Here is a 23671-nt window from a genome sequence, read left to right as displayed (position 1 = left end):
CAATCAACAGCCTGATCAACTCTATGCGAAGGAGATGTGTCGCGCTGCATGAGGCAAATGATGGTCACACCAGCTACTGACTGGTTTTCTGATCCACACCACTACCCGTTTTTTTTAAGGTATCGGTGACCAACAGATGCATATCTGTATTCCCAGTCATGTGAAATCCATAGATTAGGGCCTAATGAATTTATTTCAATTGACTGATTTCCTTATATGAACTGTAACTCAGTAGTCTTTGAAATTGTTGCATGTATATTTTCATTCAGTATAATTTGTTAATGTTGTTACCAATTTGAAGAAATGCATTTTACAGCACTATTTTCCTTACTGTAAAACATTACAGCATCCCTGTAAATGTACAGCAGGGATGCTGTAATATGTTTCTACAGTAGGGAACAGAGTGCTGTAAAATATTACAGCATCTCTGCTGTAAAGCAAAATTACAGTATTAAGATGGCAACTCTGGTGCCAGTATAATGCTTTACATTTACAGTGAAATTCTCCTTGAAATTTTAATGTAAGAAAAACAATAAATTTGCACATAAAATACATTTATTCAAATTGGTAACATTGACAACAAATTATACTGAACAAAAATATAAATGCAACAATTTCAAAGATTTTACTGAGTTACAGTTCATATAAGGAAATCAATCAAGTTAAAAATAATAATAATAATAATTAGGCCCTAATCTACGGATTTCACAGGACTGGGAATGCAGATTTGCTTCGTGTTTTCATTTTTGCCATGGAAAAAGTATCACAGAATCATCACAGATTAAACAGATTTTTGTTTTAGCTACATGTGTTTTAGGCTATCATATTAAACTAACCAAAATGCAAGTCGCCTACTTCCTTTAGAGCAAGGCATGGTTAAAAGGAATCAATCCAACCAACAAGATCAGTCAAAAAAAACGTGATATGCTCCCTCTCGTCTGCTGCTGTATGTCAATCAAATGTATTTATAAAGCCTTTTTACATCAGCAGATGTCACAAAGTGCTTACACAGAAACCCAGCCTAAAACCCCAAAGAGCAAGCAATACAGATGTAGATGCACGGTGGCTAAGAAAAACACCCTACAAAGGCAGGAACCTAGGAAGAAACCTAGAGGAACCAGGCTCTGAGGGGTGGCCAGTCCTCTTCTGGCTATGCCCGATGGAGATTATAAGAGTACATAGCAATTAAGGTCAGATCGTTCTTCAAGATGTTCAAACGTTCATAGATGACCAGCAGGGTCAAATAATAACCACAGTGGTTACAGATGGTGCAATAGGTCAGCAACTCAGTAAATGTCAGATGACTTTTCATAGCGGAGCATTCAGAGGTCGAGACTGCAGGTGCGGTAGAGAAACTACCTGTAAGAGGATGGTAACCTCACCGGCAAGCTCTTTATAGGATGACTGTTTTAAAAAGGTCTGCTTCAAAGCCAGATATGTTTTCTGTACAGCATAGCTTGACTAAGACTGTTAGCAGAGCTAAAAACAGACCCTGTTAATAAGAGGACTTGATTAGTGTGACTTGACCTGTGCCTTGCATTATCCCCAGTTGCCACAATTAATGAACGGCTCAGGTTGTCAGATCAACAGGTTCACCTTTGGATAGTTATAATAACCTGAGGTGTTGTGGTGTGGAGTTGTGAGTGTGATAATCCACAGTGAAGATGAGCCTACCAAGTGCCTCAAACCTATCCTGTTAGATTACTTACCTGCTAATTCGCTAGGCTCACCTAACCACAAAAGTAACAAACCAGTAATTTTGTATTCATTTTTTAAGAAGAAAAAAAGACTGCCTTTACTCCATTGACTAAGCATAGGGTGGCTCACAGGTAACACTAGTAATAGACTACTTATCCAGGCTAAATAATACAAAAGGTTAACGAATCAGAGGGTTACATATTACATTGAAATTCCCAGCTTCATGTTTTAATAGAATTTTCACCTCCCACTGTAAGATCTCAGAGTCATTACAGGGTTCTAATCATTCTAGCTAGGTAGCTATAGTGAGAATGCCATTAGATGCATTCTTATCACTATCAGAATAATCAGTCGTGAGATTAGCCTCACATCAGTAATACAGGATCAAAGCCAAATGATTGAAGTTAGCTAATTTGGGAAAGTAGATAGCTAATCTTATTAACAAAGGGGAACGTTAATTAAATGAAAATGCCAAGAGGTCGAATATAGGAAATATGTCCTCGAATACGAACCGAAGGTGTTCGGCACAGGAAGCGATGAACAACATACATTGAATCTCGTTAGCTGGCCTCTTATTTCCGCGTTATACTGATTGTCAATAAACAGGACTCGTGCCTCTAAACAATGTCAGATAACAATTAATTGGGCTGTAGGTTGGTAGCCTTCTAGCTAGCTATTAACGTAGCTAACGTCAGTTCGCTTAACGTTAGTGGAAAGTAAACAGTAGCTACATTAACGTTAGATTTGACATTCCAGTGTAAGAAAACAAAACAATAGAGTAATTGCCAGATTGTGATATTGCCGCTTGTAAAACCATCAGCAAACTATCTAGTTTGTGATACCACAATATAACTAACCAACGCCATTTCATTAGTAATTAATAGTTAGCCAACCCCTTCCTAAGGAAATCCACCTGTAAAGAGTGCAAGTTTGCGGGAATGCCCCCCCCCGGCTAGCGACTAGGTAGCTAGCTAACGCGTTAGCTCGCGACCACACACCAGCCAATCGCTACAGTGATATAACGAGTGTCGTTAGCAGACTTCACTTACCATAAAATGGTGTCGAATTAGTTTCTCATTTGATATATAGTCCGAAAATTGTTAAATCCACGAACGTTTTAAACGGTATAAATTCGCTGGCCGACAACGTTTGTTTCCTCCAAGCATCCACTCAAAGTACACCTAGCTAGCTGGCTAGCTAACCAGTCAAACGCATTCTTTCGCGAGACCAATCCCCTAAAAAGTTGTTTATTGTTCCGAGTTTGCGTCTCGCTGAAAAACAGTGTCCAGTGTGTCAGACAATAAATAAACAAAAAGCGATTACTAAAATAAACGGGGGACATAAAATTATTCGTTTTGATACTAGCTATATTTGGGTAAAAATATAAAAACGAACATTAAAACTAAGAAGGAATCCAAAATGTCCACAACAGCCAAGGAAATACAAAAGGCAAAAGCAAAAAATCCACAACCGCCAAAACAGAATCCTTTCGTCTGAAGAACGCCGCACGCCAATGTTTTCAATCCTAATCTCTTGTTCTTTTTGTCATTCAAAAATGTATGCATACATCTTGTTTGTAGCAAGAACACACAATTCACGATGAAACACAGAGTTGGCCAGTCTAACGAGCCAACGCCAGTGTATGCGGCTGTATCGTTGGCCCAGTCAGTCAATCCAGTGCGGCGACAACCCTGCATCTGAGCGCATACCTGATGGGCATGTTAATATAACCAATGAAAATGGTGTATCAGTCGTTAGTAAATTATGTTCACCAATGCGGTTTGTGGAGAGGTAGGACATATTTTACAGTTGATTATTTGCTGCTATGTTGATACTCACAATTATTTGGAACGTTATTTTAACAACCGAAAACTATTATTTGGAAAACAATTTGGTATTGTGTGAACAATACTTGTCTTAGGTCCAGTGAGAGACATGGCAAAGGGCATATTCACTCACACAGTGGGAGAATCTCAATTGGATACTCCTCGTGTCCTCTCTCCTCAGCTCCTTCTCAAAACCCATTGGAGGAGAAGGTCAGAGGGTAGGGACCTCTGGCTTTCTCATCCAATGGGTTCTGAGAAAGAGGTGCGGAGAGGACACAAGAAGAATGCAATTGAGATTCTTCCGAGAGTGAAGCGATGGTTGTGATGGAACGTCAAGTAAAGTGATGGTGGTGATGGAATGTCACTATAATAACTTGATGCATGATCTAGATTTTCCTCCCTTCCTTGATGTAATCACTGATACCATTTGAATAGATTGAAGTAATGATCCACTGCATAGCTTTCATCAATCATTTATAGGGTCAGATCAGTGATTGCTTCAAGGTAGCTTAGTGAGTAAGAGCGTTGTGCTAGCAACCGAAAGGTCGCTGGTTCTAATCCCTTAGCCGACTAGGTGAAAAATATGTCGATGTGCACGTAACCCTAATTGCTCCTGTAAGTCGCTCTGGATAAGAGTGTCTGCTAAATGACTAAAATGTAAGGGAGGAAATGAAAAATGATCTTGGGCTGCATTTAGACAGACAGCCCAATTCTGATATTTTTTTCCACTAATTGGTCTTTTTTACATCAGAACTTTTCACATCAGATATTTTACAGAGCTGATCTGATTGGTTAAAATTAGACCAATTAGTGAGAGAAAAAAAATCAGAATTGGGCTGCCTGTCTGAACACAGCCATATTGGAACAGGGCCTTGTGAATAAATTATAATCTCCTTTTGTAGGGAAAATGCCCCCCCATGTAAAGCTGTCCCCCCCTGTGAAGATGAATTGGGGAATAAGGGTTGTTGTGACATGACATAACAATTCTGAGGCAGACACATCTATACATCAAATGTAGTCTACTAGACTAGTGCCTAGCAGGGCTGGGATCATCCTACACATTTGGTTAAATAAATATCTCCCAAATACAACAGAGAGACTGAAGACCATCAATGTAGCTACAAGTGCAATAGGATATACTGAATTTTAACGAATATGAACAGCATTTGAATGAATATGATTTATACATCACCTTGTGGGCAAATTCCATTTCAAGAGGGGATTCTGCCACGATGTTCCAGCCTAGCCAGAGAGTGGAAACCAATGGATTACATCTACCTCTGGACTGAAAAGCTTGCCCAATTGAGAATCTCAATTGAAGTGCTTTTTAGTCAAGGAATAGGATTAATCTGCGTCCGGATCCTGGAAACTGGCCCAAATGTACAATGGTCAGTGTAATGTGATGATGTATGATGTTTTGTCTCCCCCTTGTGGACACTCAAATAAATAACAATTGAGGTTTGTCCGATAGTCTGACCAGTGAAAAGCCAAAAAGCAGGTTTGTTCTTTTATTAATTCACAAATCGTCGTAGTAATAGGCGTAGTAATAGGCATAGTAATGGAAAATGTAATTGTGATTAAAGTACTTTTCACTGAAAATATAACACAAGTATTGTCATCTTTTTGAGATCCTGTACCTTTTCACATTGACCAAGTAAAAATGATCATACTTTTGCAGTTGTCTTTTATGTTCCCAGCTTTGCCAGAATATATGACTATATATAGTCATCAAATACCAAGGTAGCACAGCATTTCTCACACAAAACAAACCCTTTCATGTGAAGGAACACTCCCACCTTACTACTATGGCACTCAAACAATAAACACAATTAAACATGGAATACAATAACAACTGGTACAGTGCATTCAGAAATTATTGATACCGTTTGACTTATTCCACATGCTGTTGCGTTACAGCCTGAATTCAAAATGGATTAAATATATGTTTTTCCTCACCCATCTACACACAATTCCCCATAATGACAAAGTGAAAACATGTTTTTAGAAATGTTTGCACATTTATTGAAAATGAAATACAAAAATATCGAATTTACATAAGTATTCACACCCCTGAGTCAATACTTTGTAGAAGCACCTTTGGTAGCAATCACAGCTGTGAGTCTTTCTGGGTAAGTCTCGAAGAGATTTTCACACCTGGATTGTGCAACATTTGCCCATTATTCTTTAAAAAATTATTCAAGCCCTGTCAAATAGGTTGTTGATCATTGCTAGACAACATTTTCAGGTCTTGCCATAGATTTTCAAGTAAATTTAAGTCAAAACGGTTACTCAGGAACATTCACTGTCTTGTTGGTAAGCAACTCCAGTGTCGATTTGGACTAGTGTTTTAGGTTATTGTCCTGCTGAAAGGTGAATTCATCTACCAGTGTCTGGTGGAAAGCGGACTGAACCAGGTTTTCTTCTAGGATTTTGCCTGTGCTTTTCTCCATTCCATTTATTTTTTATCCTGAAAAACTCCCCAGTCATTAACAATTACAAGCATACCCATAACATGCAGCCACCACCATGCTTGAAAATATGGAGAGTGGTGTTCAGTAACGTGTTGTATTGGATTTGCCCAAAACATAACAGTTTGTATTCAGGACGAAAAGATTATTGCTTTGCCACATTTTTTGCAGTATTACTTTAGTGCCTTGTTGCAAACATGATGCATGTTTTGGAATATTTTTTATTATGTGCAGGCTTCCTTCTTTTCACTCTGTCAATTTGGTTAGTATTGTGGAGTAACTACAATGTTGTTGATCCATCCTGTTTTCTCCTATCACAGCCATTAAACTCTGTAACTGTTTTAAGTCAACATTGGCCTCATGGTGAAATCCCTGAGTGGTTTCCTTCCTCTCCAGCAACTGAGTTAGGAAGGATGCCTGTATCTTTGTAGTGACTGGGTTTATTGATACACCATCCAAAGTGTAATTAATAACGTCACCATGCTCAAAGGGATATTCAATGTCTGCTTTCTTATTTTTTACCCATCTACCAATAGGTGCCCTTCTTTTCGAGGCATTGGAAAACCTCCCTGGTCTTTGTGGTTGAATCTGTGTTTGAAATGCACTGCTCGACTGAGGGACCTTACAGATAATTGTATGTGTGGGGTACAGAGATGAGGTAGTCATTCAAAATTCATGTTAAACACTATTATTGCACACAGAGTGAGTCCATGCAACTTATTATTACATTTACATTTACGTCATTTAGCAGACGCTCTTATCCAGAGCGACTTACAAATTGGTGCATTCACCTTATGATAGCCAGTATTATGTCACTTGTAAAGCACATTTTTACTCCTGAACTTATTTAGGCTTGCCATACCAAAGAGGTTGAATACTTATTGAATCAAGACATTTAATATTTTCATTTTTAATTAATTTGTAAAACTTTTGAAAAACATAATTCCACTTTGACATTATGGGGTATTGTGTGTAGGCCAGTGTCAAAGAAATCTAAATTGAATCCATTTTAAATTCAGGCTGTAACACAACAAAATGTGGAAAAAGTCAAGGGGTGTGTATCCTTTCTGAAGGCATGTATATAAACTGTACAAAAAGCTAAAATTATTGTCATCATATTGTCAGTATGAAGGAAGTTCAAGGTAGTTTCACGAGCCAATACTAACTAGCGTTAGCACAGTGACTGGAAGACATCTGCTAGCATGAAAAACATAGATTTCATCTCGTATGCTAGCAGATACCCATAGACTTCCAGTTATTGCGCTAACGCTAGTTGGCATTGGCTCGCAAAACTACATCGAACTTCCTTCATAATGGACACAGAGACATAAAAATGGTATCCACGAGTTCATCTGACTCTGAGGAAGTATATAAAGGGCCTCTTTGCCCAAATCCCAAAGTATCCCTTTCATGTGGAGTGAGAGGGGGGTCAGAGACGACCATTCAGTGTTCCCTCAGCTTTGGCCAATCCCTTGCATTGAAAGAAGGCATCCTGGCAAGGATCACGACCCAGGAAGGTCTTCAGCATGTCCTTCCCATCCACAGAGCCACCAGCCTCCAGAATCACCCTCCTGTACTCCTTCCCCACCTGATGATAAGATGGGCATACAGAACATGTCAGTCAAACTTTAAGGCTTAAATTCAAGTAAATTCCTCTCGACATAGAGTATTTGGGTACATAAGAGTAGAGCATGATAAATGGTGCAATATTACTCACACAAAAGGTAGCATTCAAAGATGCTTGCCAATCAAATGGAACTTGAAGGCTTAAATTATTTATTTATAAAATGTATACAGTGCCTTGCAAAAGTATTCATCCCCCTTGGCGTTTTTCCTATTTTGTTGCATTACAACCTGTGATTTAAATTGATTTTTATTTGGATTTAATGTAATGGACATACACAAAATAGTCCAAATTGGTGAAGTGGAATGAAAAAAACAACTTGGTGCATGCGTGCATATGTATTCACCCCCTTTGCTATGTAGCCCCTAAATAAGATCTGGTGCAACCAATTACCTTCAGAAGTCACATAATTAGTTAAATAAAGTCCACCTGTGTGCAATATAAGTGTCACATGATCTGTCACATGATCTCAGTCTATATACACATCTGTTCTGAAAGGCCCCAGAGTCTGCAACACCACTAAGCAAGGGGCACCACCAAGCAAGCGGCACCATGAAGACCAAGGAGCTCTCCAAACAGGTCAGGGACAAAGTTGTGGAGAAGTACAGGTCAGGGTTTAACATCCCACGGAGCTCCATTAAATCCATTAATAAAATAGAAAGAATATGGCACCACAACAAAGAGGGACGCCCACCAAAACTCACGGACCAGGCAAGGAGGACATTAATCAGAGAGGCAACAAAGAGACCAAAGATAACCCTGAAGGAGCTGCAAAGCGCCACAGCAGAGATTGGAGTATCTGTCCATAGGACCACTTTAAGCCGTACACTCCACAGAGCTGGGCTTTACGGAAGAGTGGCCAGAAAAAAGCCATTGCTTAAAGAAAAAAATAAGCAAACACGTTTGGTGTTCGCCAAAAGGCATGTGGGAGACTCCCCAAACATATGGAAGAAGGCACTCTGGTCAGATGAGACTAAAATTGAGCTTTTTGGCCATCAAGGAAAACGCTATGTCTGGCGCAAACCCAACACCTCTCATCACCCCGAGAACACCGTCCCCACAGTGAAGCATGGTGGTGGCAGCATCATGCTGTGGGGATGTTTTTCATCGGCATGGACTGGGAAACTGGTCAGAATTGAAGGAATGATGGATGGCGCTAAATACAGGGAAATTCTTGAGGGAAACCTGTTTCAGTCTTCCAGAGATTTGAGACTGGGATGGAGGTTCACCTTCCAGCAGGACAATGACCCTAAGCATACTGCTAAAGTAACACTCGAGTGGTTTAAGGGGAAACATTTAAATGTCTTGGAATGGCCTAGTCAAAGCCCAGATCTCAATCCAATTGAGAATATGTGGTATGACTTAAAGATTGCTGTACACCAGCAGAACCCATCCAACTTGAAGGAGCTGGAGCAGTTTTGCCTTGAAGAATGGGCAAAAATCCCAGTGGCTAGATGTGCCAAGCTTATAGAGACATACCCCAAGAGACATGCAGCTGTAATTGCTGCAAAAGGTGGCTCTACAAAGTATTGACTTTGGGGGGTGAATAGTTATGCACGATCAAGTTCTGTTGTTTTGTCTTATTTCTTGTTAAAAATACATATATATTTTGCATCTTCAAAGTGGTAGGCATGTTGTGTAAATCAAATGATACAAACCCCCAAAAAATCCATTTTAATTCCAGGTTATAAGGCAACAAAATAGGAAAAATGCCAAGGGGGGTGAATACTTTCGCAAGCCACTGTCTGTTAACTCAAGATGAATGGGGAGTGGATTGATTGTGCCACACCTTGGGGTTCATGATTCCTTCCTTTTTGAAACGACTGAAGAAGATGTCCATGGAGTAGACCTCGCTCCACAGGTAGCCATAGTACTGGCCATCGTAGCCCCCAGCCAAGTGACTAAAACTGGCCGTCATATTTGTGCCTGGAGTAAAAAATAATCATGTTTTATTCTTTGAGAACAATAAATCCTTACGGGAGGAACATTTAAATATTTGAATTATAATGTCCATTCATATTCTAATTAAATGGCATTATATTATCACTGGTGTGAGACCTGGAGTAGCGGGGATCCCCAGGATGTCTTGGCAGTGCATGGCGAACACCTCGGCAGTGTCAGCGTGGGACTTGGTGTGCAGAGACTGGTCCACTTTACTGAGCACTACCTGACGCAGGTTCATCAGACCTGAACAAGACAGGCACATGAGTGGGAGTCTATTGGATGTCAAGTTATTTTATGGTATTTTAACAAATATTTTAGATTTGAAGGGAACAAAAATGCATGCTACCAAATAATATGCACGCTATCCAATATACAGTGCATTCGGAAAGTATACCGACCACTTGACTTTTTCCACATTTTGTTACGTTTCAGCCTTATTCTAAAATGGATTAAATTGTTTTTTTACTCCTCATCAATCTACACACAATACCCCATAATGACAAAGTAAAACAGGTTTTTAGATATTTGTGCAAATTTACAAAACATATAAAATGTATATCACACTTACACAAGCATTCAGACCCTTTACTCAGTACTTTGTTGAAACACCTTTGGCAACGATTACAGCCTCAAGTCTTCTTGGGTATGTGGCTACAAGCTTGGCACACCTGTATTTGGGGAGTTTCTCCCATTCTTCTCTGCAGATCCTCTCAAGCTCTGTCAGGTTGGATGGGGAGCGTCGTTGCACAGCTATTTTCAGGTCTCTCCAGAGATGTTCGATCGGGTTCAAGTCTGGGCTCTGGCTGGGCCACTCAAGGACATTCAGAGACTTGTCCTGAAGCCACTCTTGCATTGTCTTGGCTGTGTTTTTAGGTTCGTTGTCCTGCTGGAAGGTGAACATTCGCCCCAGTCAGAGTTCCTGAGCGCTCTGGATCTCGCTGCAAATTTTTTGGTACCCTTCCCCAGATCTGTGCCTCGGCACAAACCTGTCTCGGAGCTCTACGGACAATTCCTTCGACCTAATGACTTGGTTTTTGCTCTGACATGCACTGTCAACTGTGGGACGTTATATAGACAGGTGAGTGCCTTTCCAAATCATGTCCAATAAATTGAATTTAACACAGGTGGACTCCAAGTTGCAGAAACATCTCAAGGATGATCAATGGAAACAGGATGCACCTGAGCTCAATTTCGAGTCTCATAGCAAAGGGTCTGAATACTTATGTAAATAAGGTATCTGTTTTTTATTTGTAATACATTTGCAAAACTTTATACAGTGAGGGAAAAAAGTATTTGATCCCCTGCTGATTTTGTACGTTTGCCCACTGACAAAGACATGATCAGTCTATAATTTTAATGGTAGGTTAATTTGAACAGTGAGAGACAGAATAACAACAAAACAATCCAGAAAAACGCATGTCAAAAATGTTATTAATTGATCTGCATTTTAATGAGGGAAATAAGTATTTGACCCCTCTGCAAAACATGACTTTGCAGATCTTCTCCAAGTCATTAAGGTTTCGAGGCTGACGTTTGGCAACTCGAACCTTCAGCTCCCTCCACAGATTTTCTATGGGATTAAGGTCTGGAGACTGGCTAGGCCACTCCAAGACTTGAATGTGCTTCTTCTTGACCCACTCCTTTGTTGCCTTGGCCGTGTGTTTTGGGTCATTGTCATGCTCCTTCCCTCAGCCATTTTCAATGCCCTGGCTGAGGGAAGGAGGTTCTCACCCAAGATTTGACGGTACATGGCCCCGTCCATCGTCCCTTTGATGCGGTGAAGTTGTCCTGTCCCCTTAGCAGAAAAACACCCCCAAAGCATAATGTTTCCACCTCCATGTTTGACGGTGGGGATGGTGTTCTTGGGGTCATAGGCAGCATTCCTCCTCCTCCAAACACGGCGAGTTGAGTTGATGCCAAAGAGCTCAATTTTGGTCTCATCTGACCACAACACTTTCAACCAGTTCTCCTCTGAATCATTCAGATGTTCATTGGCAAACTTCAGACGGCCCTGTATATGTGCATTCTTGAGCAGGGGGACCTTGCGGGCGCTGCAGGAATTCAGTCCTTCACGGCGTAGTGTTTTACCAATTGTTTTCTTGGTGACTATGGTTCCAGCTGCCTTGAGATCATTAACAAGATCCTCCCGTGTAGTTCTGGGCTGATTCCTCACCGTTCTCATGATCATTGCAAATCCACGAGGTGAGATCTTGCATGGAGCCCCAGGCCGAGGGAGATTGACAGTTCTTTTGTGTTTCTTCCATTTGCGAATAATCGCACCAACTGTTGTCATCTTCTCACCAAACTACTTGGCGATGGTCTTGTAACCCATTCCAGCCTTGTGTAGGTCTACAATCTTGTCCCTGACATCCTTGGAGAGCTCTTTGGTCTTGGCCATGGTGGAGAGTTTGGAATCTGATTGATTGCTTCTGTGGACAGGTGTCTTTTATACAGGTAACAAGCTGAGATTAGGAGCACTCCCTTTAAGAGTGTGCTCCTAATCTCAGCTCGTTACCTGTATAAAATACACCTGGGAGCCAGAAATCTTTCTGATTGAGAGTGGTTCAAATACTTATTTCCCTCATTAAAATGCAAATCAATTCATAAAATTTTTGACATGCGTTTTTCTGGATTTTGTTGTTGTTATTCTGTCTCTCACTGTTCAAATAAACCTACCATTAAAATTATAGACTGATCATTTCTTTGTCAGTGGGCAAACGTACAAAATCAGCAGGGGATCAAATACTTTTTCCCCTCACTGTAAAAACCAGATTTTGCTTTATTATGGGGTATCGTGTGTAGATTGAGGGAAAAAAAACAATTTAATCAAATTTAGAATAAGGCTGTAACGTAACAAAATGTGGAAAAAGTCAAAGGGTCTGAAGACTTTCCTAAGGCACAATATACAGTACCAGTCAAAAGTTTTTCTTTATTTTTACTACTTTTAACTAGGCTGGTTGTATGTTTTATATACAGTACCAGTCAAATGTTTGGACACACCTACTCATTCCAGGGCGTTTCTTTATTGTCTATATTGTAGAATAATAGTGAAGACATCAAAACTATGAAATAACACATATGGAATCATGTAGTAACCAAAAAAGTGTTAAACAAATCAAAATATATGTTATATTTGAGATTCTTCAAATAGCCACCCTTTGCCTTGATAACAGCTTTGCACACTCTTGGCATGCTCTCAACCAGCTTTATGAGGTAGTCACCTGGAATGCATTTCAATTAACAAGTGTGCCTTCTTAAAAGATAATTTGTGGAATTTCTTTCCTTCTTAATGCGTTTCAGCCAATCAGTTGTGTTGTGACAAGGTATACAGAAGATAGCCCTATTTGGTAAAAGACCAAGTCCATATTATGGCAAGAATAGCTCAAATAAGTAAAGAGAAACGACAGTCCATTATTACTTTAAGACATTAAGGTCAGTCAATACGGAACATTTCAAGAACTTTGAAAGTTTCTTCAAGTGCAGTCGCAAAAACCATTAAGCGCTATGATGAAACTGGCTCTCATGAGGACCGCCACAGGAATGGAAGACCCAGAGTTACCTCTGCTGCAGAGGATAAGTTCATTAGAATTACCAGCCTCAGAAATTGCAGCCCAAATAAATATTTTACAGAGTTCAAGTCACAGACACATCTCAACATCAACTGTTCAGAGGGGACTGTGTGAATCAGGCCTTCATGGTCGAATTGCTGCAAATAAACCACTACTAAAGGACACCAATAAGAAGAAGAGACCTGCTCGGGCAAAGAAACACGAGCAATGGACATGAGACCGGTGGAAATTTATCGTTTGGTCTGGAGTCCAAATTTGAATTTTTTTGTGAGACGCGGTGTGGGTGAACGGATGATCTCCGCATGTGTAGTTCACACCGTAAAGCATGGAGGAGGAGCTGTTATGGTATGGGGGTGCTTTGCTGGTGACACTGTCTGTGATTTATTTAGAATTCAAGACACACTTAACCAGCATGGTGACCACAGCATTCTGCAGCGATACGCCATCCCATCTGGTTTGGGCTTAGTGGGACTATCATTTGTTTTTCAACAGGACGACCTGGCCTCCACAATCCCCTGACTTCAACCCAATTGAGACGGTTTGGGATGAGTCGGACGGCAGAGTGAAGGAAAAGCAGCCAACAAGTGCTCAGCATATGTGGGAAACTCCATCAAGACTGTTGGAAAAGCATTCCAGGTTACCACCTCATGAAACTGGTTGAGAGAATGCCAAGAGTGTGCAAAGCTATCATCAAGGCAAAGGGTGGCTACTTTGAAGAATCTAAAATATATTTTGATTTGTTTAACACTTTTTTGGTTACTACATGATTCCATATGTGTTATTTCATAGTTTTGATTACTTCACTATTATTCTATTATGTAGAAAAACCCTTGAATGAGTAGGTGTGTCCAAACCTTTGACTGGTACTATATATATATATATATATATATATATATATATATAGGAATGTGATGAAAGAAATAAAAGCTGAAATAAATCATTCTCTCTACTATTATTCGGACATTTCACATTCTTAAAATAAAGTGGTTATTGTCCATTTGGAAGACCCATTTGCGACCAAGCTTTAACTTCCTGACTGTTGTCTTGAGATGTTGCTTCAATATATCCACATAATTTTCCTTCCTCATGATGCCATCTATTTTGTGAAGGGCACCAGTCCCTCCTGCAGCAAAGCACCCCCACAGCATGATGCTGCCACCCCCGTGCTTCACAGTTGGGATGGTGTTCTTCGGCTTGCAAGGCCCCCCCCTTTTTTCCTCCAAACGTAACGATGGTCATTATGGCCAAACAGTTCTATTTTTGTTTCATCAGACCAGAGGAAATTTCTCCAAAAAGTACGATCTTTGTCCCCATGTGCAGTTGCAAACCTTAGTCTGCCTTTTTTATGGCGGTTTTGGAGCAGTGGCTTCTTCCTTGCTGATCGGCCTTTCAGGTTATGTCAATATAGGACTCGTTTTACTGTGGATATAGATACTTTTGTACCTGTTTCCTCCAGCATCTTCACAAGGTCCTTTGCTGTTGTTCTGGGATTGATCTGCACTTTTCGCACCAAAGTACGTTCATCTCTAGGAGACAGAACGCGTCTCCTTCCTGAGCGGTATGACGGCTGCGTGGTCCCATGGCGTTTATACTTGCGTACTATTGTTTGTACAGATGAACGTGGTACCTTCAGGCATTTGGAAATTGCTCCCAAGGATGAACCAGACTTGTGGAGGTCTACAATTTTTTTCTGAGGTCTTGGCTGATTTCTTTTGATTTTCCCATGATGTCAAGCAAAGAGGCACTGAGTTTGAAGGTAGGTCTTGAAATTCATCCACAGGTACACCTCCAATTGTCTCAAATTATGTCAATTAGCCTATCAGAAGCTTCTAAAGCCATGACATAATTTTCTTGTGTCATGCACAAAGTAGATGTCCTAACCGACTTGCCAAAACTATAGTTTGCTAACAACAAATTTGTGGAGTGGTTGAAAAACGAGTTGTATTGACTACAACCTAAGTGTATGTAGACTTCCAACTTCAACTATATATATATATATATATATATATATATATATATATATATATATATATCCAGTAGGATAGATCCAATAGGATAGATGCACTACTCACTTCTTAGTTACCTTATTACAGTGTATGTGTGACCTCTGACCTGTGTTGGCGACTCGGGAGGCGATGAGTTTGTTGAGCAAGTTGTCGGGGATGGGGCTGCCGTCTTTGTAGTGGCGAGACATCCTCCTCAGGGGCTCCTTCTCCCATACCCAGTTCTCCAGCATCTGAGATGGCACCTCCACAAAGTCCGTCTCCACCAGGGTCCCACTGAACTCTGAGAACATTGTCTAGGGAAGGAGTCATGGAGATCAGAATACACGTTACCACTTCAGGACCATACTGGTGATAATTTCATCAAGGCTAGTGTTTAGTGTGCACCCCATGAAATGGGTGTGCGCTTGACTTCAAAATGTATGCTACTGGTATGCTACTGAATATCCTCCCCAGCAGACAAGCCTACCCTAGAGCAGAGCTCGTGCATGACGTGGCCAAACTCGTGGAAGAAGGTCTCCACCTCGTGGTGCTGCAACAGAGCGGGCCAGCCTTTCGTAGGCTTGGTGAAGTTGGCCACCATAGCCGCCACCGGCAGCATACGTTTCCCATCAGGCCCCAGGCAGCCCGGCTGGAGCCCAAAGCAGGCAGCATGACCGTACTTCCCTTCTCTGGAGAGAGGACACAAGGTAAATGACTCAACATCAAGCACGGTATGAATCACACTCTGAACCTTCAAATTTGCCACAATAGTATGCTATGGTAGCTTCAACGAGAGCAACTATCCCTGCATCCCTACCAGGAGTGTACAACTATAGCCCCGATAGCACCCCACAGTCCTGCTGATGTTCATATTTCCCTGGCCTTTCACCTGGGATGGAGGTCCAAGTAGAACCAGCCGATCTCCTCCCCAGTGGCCGTGTCCAGTACAGAATAGAGGCTGACGTTGTCGTGCCACACATGGGCGCTGTTTTCCCGCTTAAAGGTGAGGCCCAGCAGTTGCTGGTAGATACTGAGCAACCCCTCCGTCACCACCTCCAGAGGGAAGTACTCGATTAGCTTGTCCTTGTCTACAGCAAACTTCACCTGCTCCACCTGGTTCATGTAGTAGGGCATGTCCCAGGCATTGATCTGTCCATCGAAGGCCTTGCCCCGCATGGCGCATTCCCTCTTCTTCAGGGCCAGGATATACTTCCTTTCCTTGATTCCCACCGGCTTCAGTTTCGTGTAGAACTCATCTGTGAAGTAGGGGACATGGAAATTATATCAAAATGGAGTGAATGACACCTCACCTCAATTTCAATAAGCGTTTTCTTTATTTTATTTTTTGTCAGTGCTAGAGAAGTTATTGAAGCACACAATTTGAATAACAGAGGCAGCTGACTGAGCAACATTTTTCAGATCTGACTATTGGTAAGGCATTACCTATTTATTATAGGTAATATCTATATCTGAATACTGTGTAATAAAGTTCTACATTGATTTATTGATATTTGTCAGGCATACAGAAAACTGATAGGCTATTCATATAATACGTAATTCCATCTCTATGAGGTTACTGTTGAGCAATAAGAGTTTTTGCCATATTGACACACAGTGGGGGGTCAAGTTGTTTAGTCAGGTAAAAGGTAATACCTAGAAAGCATGCCACGTTGTTGGTATTCTTGGCCATGTTCATCTCAAGCACACAGTTGGCGTGGGTACTGAAACCCAGTAGCTGTGCCACCTTTGACCTCAGCTCAATCAACTGCTCCAGAATGACTGTGTTTACCTGCAACAAGACAAAATATTACCTGGAAATAGAACACTTTCAGGAAGTCTGGCACACGTGGTCATAAATACTGCATGTTGACTTTTATGAGAACTCTCTGAACTCTATCAATAAGTAAACTGGTATTGGGAATGCTCTGAAATAGTTGGCTAAACTTATTATATTATTGAATTTTTTAGGGTGGCTTGATTTCTGAAGGAACTGCACTCCTTGGCACCCTTATAATTACAAATGTTGTTATTGTAGACGCCAAGTGGCAAACCAACATTGATTACAAATCAATCAATCAATTGATCAATCAATTAATCAACCAACCAAACAAACAACAAATCAATCAATAAAACAATACATGAATCAATTACAAATGTAATTTGTATAGCTCTTTTTACAAATACATGTAGACCAAGAGCAGGTGGTTTTACCTCCTTACACCTGCTATGGAAAGCAGTCTCCATCTTCCTCCTGGTCTCAGCCACGTGGCACCTCTTCATCAGAGGGTAGTAGTGAGGGTATGCCAGGGTTACCTTGTACCGCCTGTCCTCCGTCTTCTCCAGACCATTCAGATAGCTATCCGCTAGGCCACCTTTGAGGTAAAAAGCAGGAGTCAAAATCCAAATATTCAGAGAAACATGGTAATGATATATAAAGGATACTTGACAAGGATATATGAAGGATATATTATGACAAGGATATATTACGACAAGGAAATATGAAGGACAATCATAGATAGTAGTTTAATTTCTTTTAGTGCTGGTTCTGCTTACTTAGTTCATTTTCACTGAATGTTAGATACGTGTTTTCCTCATTTAGATTTTGGTTGAAGTCGATTGAGAGTTCACTGATGAGTTTTGACAATCTTTTGACTTCCTAGAGAGAGAAGAAATTACCACATTGTTATGAGAACTCTACAATGTCGAAAGTATAGACTGTTTGACTTTCAGCACTACAAATCACATAACAGCCACATATCAAATCTTCAAACAAATGTAATGTTGTTTTCAGCACTTAAGCGCCACTGAGGAATCCTGTCCCTTATGTGTATGCAACTCCAAAGTTTGTATTACCTCCTGTATATCCTTTGACAAGTGCAATCCATTCCTCTTTCCTAATGTGATAAGACGGTCTAAGAATCTCTTGGCCTCAGGCGTTAGATTGTCCAGCTGCTTCTCCTGCAAGAAAAAATCAGACCACTCTCTGAGGATGCACTTGTGCCATGTTGGCAGAACATGTAATATTTCCCATATGTCCCATTGAATACCTCTGGTGCGATTCTGTGTTTGTTTGTGTGTCTCTGTCTGTCTGCCTGTGGTGCCAGACCGTTATCGGGATCAAATTACTGTAGGCTAAATATGAACCAATGGTATCAAACGAGGGCACATTTAGAATGCCAAAGCCAACAACTTAATTACATAACACCTTAAAATAACCTTGAAATAAATATTATTTGGCTCCCTCCATACTTTGTCATAAATGATTTTGGCCATATGTGTATGTATATCTTGTACCTATATTAGTTAGTTAATAGGCAGTTAATTAGTTAGTTAGTACAGTATGTAGTTAGTTGTACCTGCAAGGCAATCACTCTGTGAAACACATCTTCCCTCATACTCATCTCCACATCAAAGTCAGACAGCTTCTTGTCTGCTTCTGTGCTCGCTGAGCGCACCTCCTTACAAGCAGACACGTACTGGGGAAAATCCAGAACATGGCGCTGTGCTGGGGAACAAATGCAGGCAAGATAAAGGTGGCATATTCAACTGGTCCAGAGTAGACTATAGAAATACATTATAGATTAGTGGTCCAGGGAAGAAACAAAACGAGGTTTGTGCTCAAACAACTGGAGCAGAAGTGTTGCCTAAAAATTAGTAATTACTGCATAAAAATATGAAGCGAGAGAAATCGGCATATAAAAAGTTTGATTTTACTGTTTCAACATTAAAAACAAGTTTGTGACCTTTTAATCAACAAAGATCAGTGTGGCCCAGATCAGACAATAACTTACCTGCATATATTAATTTGGCATTAGCCAGGGCTTTTAAGGTGTTTTCAAAGGACACCTGTTCTACATCCAGAGATCCGATGTCATCGTAGACCTGTTTGATCCTCTGGACCAGGCTCTCTGTCATGTTCTTGATCTGATCTGGGGTCAGGTCCCATCTCAGGGTGTTCCTGTTGTTGCAGTCTGCTGTGCTAGCTACTGCAGCGGCATTGGAACAGTTTTTGGCAGCAGGTAACACCATCCCATTCTGCAGGGTCATTCTCACACTGGGTTTAGAACCAAACACTCTGGAGAGAAAATAAAATCATTACAAAAAAAACGACAAAATGTGCATGACATTACATTTGCAACTTTTTGTACATTTCATATAACCTCAGGGTGATTTCATTCACTTTAAATACTGTAAATTCTAGGAAACACACTGGAATGCTAAGAAATACAAGGAAATATTTATCTTAAACTCTAACCATCACACGCACCCATACTTAGACTAAATGACACCAGTCTTTTTAAAGTAATGATTACGTTAGGTTACAACAGTGGTCACACACCAGTAGATCGCGACTGGTCGATCTTTAAGGCATTCCTAGTCAATCACCAAAAATGTCTGTAGAAAAGCCAACGACAAAGGCTTGCGCTCCTTTTTTTCGTGTTGCGCTGTTGGTTTTAGGTGCACTTGATTCAGAAGCCCTGCACACCCGGTGGACCAGGAGATCTGTGGCTAAATCGAGTGCGCCTACTGCGCTGGCCAATCGGACAGCTCAAATCACCATGCCAACAGCTTGCACGAACCCGGCCACTGCAAAGTTTGATACCAGCCTATGTGAGATTTCATGACTTTTAAAACCATGACCAGAAAGAGACTGTCAAAGAATAAAGCAAATAGTTGCTGTTTTTATGAGTGAGTTCATGTCTACGTTTTTATTCAGCACTGTCAACACTGTTTTTATTCAACACAAAACTTGGCTACTAAACATAAAATGCGCTTCTCCCTACGTCCACTCGCGCTGCAGATGCAATGAATGAGTGAGTAGCCAAGTGTATCGACAGCCCTGCGTTTTTATTATTATTAGCAGCTCGTCATGTCTATTTTAATAAAGAGGCATATTTCACTTTCTCTGGTCATAGGAACAACATGAAGTTGTGCATGAGGCAGGTGAGGTGCGACTCGAGTTTCGCCATCAGGTGGAAGACGGTGTCCCCTCTCTCTGGTCAGTCACCGGAGGAAAGAAAGGAGAGAGCAGGGACCGTGAGAGTCTTTCCCTCCCTCCGCTGAGACTAATGCCGTGTTCAAAACAACTGGAAACTCGGAAATCTCCTACTTCCGACTTCAGTGCATTCAAGACAACTGGTAATTCAAGTCGGAAACTCTGGCATCTTTTCTAGAGCTCCGACTTTCCGACCTGAAGATCACTGACGTCATGATTTGACCTCGTTCCCGGTCCCCCTCAGCTGTGCCTTGCAAGTGCTACACCAACTGATCTATTCTATTATCAAAGCTTGAGTTTTGAAATATATTTTTGGTCTGAGAAGAACAATATTGGCAGGCCAGGCACATAGCCAATATGCTTTGATAATGTATTAGGCCTACTGCAAAAACCTAATTCCTACAGAACTGTTTTTATTAGGTTAATGTTACATTATTTTAAGTCATGTTTGAAAAATAAAACTGAGCGGTAGATCTTGGCTTGCTTTTTGACTGCAAAAATGATCTTGACTCAGAAGAGTGACCGCTGGGTTAGAAGATAGACAGTAAATACTTCATGTCAGATGCTATTTGCTGTTATTAATGGCCTTCAAGACTTTCACACGATTGTCACTACCACTTGGATACATTTACTCAGATGACTGACAAATGATCCCACAACACATACAGTTGAAGTCGGAAGTTTACATACACTTAGATTGGAGTTATTAAAACTTGTTTTTCAACCACTCCACAAATGTCTTGTTCACAAACTATAGTTTTGGCAAGTCGGTTAGGACATTTACTTTGTGCATGACACAAGTACTTTTTCCAACAATTGTTTACAGACAGATTATTTCACTTATAATTCACTGTGTCACAATTTCAGTGGGTCAGAAGTTTACATACACTAAGTTGACTGTGCCTTTATACAGCTTGGGAAATTCCAGAAAATTATGTCATGGTTTATGAAGCTTCTGATAGGCTAATTGACATCATTTGAGTCAATTGGAGGTGTACCTGTGGATGTATTTCATGGCCTATCTTCAAACTCAGTGCCTCTTTGCTTGACATCATGGAAAAATCAAAAGAAATCAGCCAAGACCTCAGAAAAAAAATTGTAGACCTCCACAAATCTGGTTCATCCTTGGGAGCAATTTCCAAACGCCTGAAGGTACCATGTTCATCTGTACAAACAATAGTACGCAAGTATAAACACCATGGGACCACGCAGCCGTCATACCGCTCAGGAAGGAGACACGTTCTGTCTCCTAGATATGAACATACTTTAGTGCGAAAAGTGCAAATCAATCCCAGAACAACAGCAAAGGACCTTGTGAAGATGCTGGAGGAAACAGGTACAAATGTATCTATATCCACAGTAAAACGAGTCCTATATCGACATAACCTGAAAGGCCGCTCAGCAAGGAAGAAGCCACTGCTCCAAAACCGCCATAAAAAAGCCAGACTACGGTTTGCAACTGCACATGGTTTACAACTGCACATGGGGAAAAATATCATACTTTTTGGAGAAATGTCCTCTGGTCTGATGAAACAAAAATAGAACTGTTTGGCCATAATGACCATCGTTATGTTTGGAGGAAAAAGGCGGTTGCTTGCAAGCAGAAGAACACCATCCCAACCGTGAAGCACGGGGGTGGCAGCATCATGCTGTGGGAGTGCATGCCATTGCCTTTTTCCTCCAAACATAACGATGGTCAAGGAGGAATGGGCCAAAATTCACCCAACTTATTGTGGGAAGCTTGTGGAAGGCTACCCGAAACGTTTGACCCAAGTTAAACAATTTAAAGGCAATGCTACCAAATACTAATTGAGTGTATGTAAACTTCTGACCCACTGGGAATGTGATGAAAGAAATAAAAGCTGAAATAAATCATTCTCTCTACTATTATTCTGACATTTCACATTCTTAAAATAAAGTGGTGATCCTAACTGACCTAAAACAGGGAATTTTTACTAGGATTAAATGTCAGGAATTGTGAAAAACTGAGTTTAAATGTATTTGGCTAAGGTGTATGTAAACTTCCGACTTCAACTGTATTAGTGAAAATGGTTACAGGCCTAGATAACCGTGAGATGATAGTAGGCTATGTCATTAAAATGGCTTTGTTGTGGCTATTAAAATATAATACATATAAAAAATATATGAAAGCAAAACTTAATTAAATTTAGCTGAAGTTGCCATAGGTTACTGTAGCAGTCATTTCAGAGGGAAAAGGATAGAAATAGCTTGTTGCAGTGTGCTATCTTTCCAAGAATAGACAATGTGACATTGCCAATGTTACAGTACACAGAAAAAAAGTGTCTCTCCTTTTTACCTCAAATGACTCAAGGTTATAAAAGCTTTATATGATGAAACACTGTTATTAACTGTTTTGCTACACTGTAACAACTAGTAGCTCTACAATGTTGCAGTGCAGTGCGATAACTTTCTGTTAGATTGTCTCTGGGCTGTTCTGTGGGCTTAAGGAATGTAACATTGCCAATGTACTACACAGTAGTTCTAACACAGTTGTTGTAACACTGGCTGGAAGGAACATATCAAGAACATGTATCCTATCAAGTGCAAGCGCCTATACCTTCTATACCCTTGAGTCATTGCGAAACCGATTAAGTAAACAAACAATACATTATTGAAGGTCATAAGCAAAGCCACGGAACTTGAACTACCCAACAACCCCAATACAGACACATGCTGCGCATTTTTTCCCTGGCTAACGATGACCATCCAGCCAGCCAGCCGACTTATTTGCATGACCTCAACAGCAATGTGATGGAAACTTGATATGCGCTCATAAAATGTAAAATGGGCTGGCGTACATAAGTTACATACTCAACGTCCAACCTTAAAAAAAATGGTAACTGGACTTAAAGTGTAGTTTTACGGCTTTAACAGCAACAAAATAATGTTATACTCTCCATACTTTAAATCTTTAGAAGACCTGGAGAGCTCATAGTTATCTTGTTTCATAGCTTGCAGGGTATGCCTATAAAAGCCACACATGATTCATGCCTTTGGTTAATTATAGTGCCCCCCTCAGATATGGCAACTACTCACACACAGCAACATCAATAATTAATGTGCAATTAACAAACACGAGCACGACTTTGACAGTAGCCTACCTGCAAAGCGTTCGGCACACTACAATTCTTATCGAACACATGCCAGCAGCAAGTTAATGCAGTTTTTTGCGTGCAATTCGCAAACCCGCTCTCCTCCAACCTCTCCTGTACTTGACAGCTCCAGCATTGAACTATAATGAGCTCCAGTCCTACTATTATGAATAGGTTCACTTCCGTTGTGAGATGCGCAGGCGCCGGAGATGTGATCAATCTGACAGAAGTTCTCATGACACCGTAACAGGGACTGCTGGAAAATTTCTCAGGTAGGTGGGTGGGGGCGTCGAATGGCATCCCTTGAATCAATGTTGTTATTTACAATGTTACAAACTGTATTTAGAAGAATAGGAAAGAGATATCAGCCTGCCTTTGTTTTTCTCCCGTGTATGGCTGCTTCATTATAGCAATGCTCAGTCATTATTACAGGCTGCAGACTATGGGT

General features: G+C 40.7%; 2 protein-coding genes and 1 long non-coding RNA gene across 3 annotated transcripts in view; 1 reads left to right on the top strand and 2 right to left on the bottom strand.

The window, feature by feature from the left end:
• LOC311127969 (erbin-like) overlaps positions 1 to 3342 on the bottom strand; it is a 142170-nt gene extending 138828 nt beyond the window's left edge. Inside the window, exon 1 of the mRNA XM_084159885.1 lies at positions 2748 to 3342. The gene's annotated coding sequence lies outside the window, so the exon portion shown is untranslated. The remainder of the gene's footprint in view (positions 1 to 2747) is intronic.
• The window catches only part of LOC311127976, a 1008662-nt gene that overhangs the window by 350355 nt on the left and 634636 nt on the right, over positions 1 to 23671 (top strand). The gene's annotated exons all lie outside the window — the stretch shown is intronic.
• On the bottom strand, positions 7422 to 23273 carry nln (neurolysin (metallopeptidase M3 family); the record flags this gene model as incomplete). Its single annotated transcript, XM_084160720.1, has 13 exons — positions 7422 to 7580; positions 9406 to 9542; positions 9675 to 9803; positions 15242 to 15428; positions 15602 to 15803; positions 16004 to 16370; positions 16768 to 16903; positions 17326 to 17486; positions 17668 to 17770; positions 17968 to 18072; positions 18471 to 18619; positions 18906 to 19189; positions 23233 to 23273. 13 exons carry the CDS (start codon positions 23271 to 23273, stop codon positions 7422 to 7424), a joined length of 2160 nt encoding a protein of 719 aa, XP_084016846.1.

Source organism: Coregonus lavaretus (genome assembly GCF_964263955.1).
Source record: "Coregonus lavaretus genome assembly, chromosome: 4".
NCBI classification, from domain to species: Eukaryota; Metazoa; Chordata; class Actinopteri; order Salmoniformes; family Salmonidae; genus Coregonus; species Coregonus lavaretus.
Note: the sequence above shows the minus strand (reverse complement) of the source record. Positions and strands in the feature narration are given on the sequence as shown.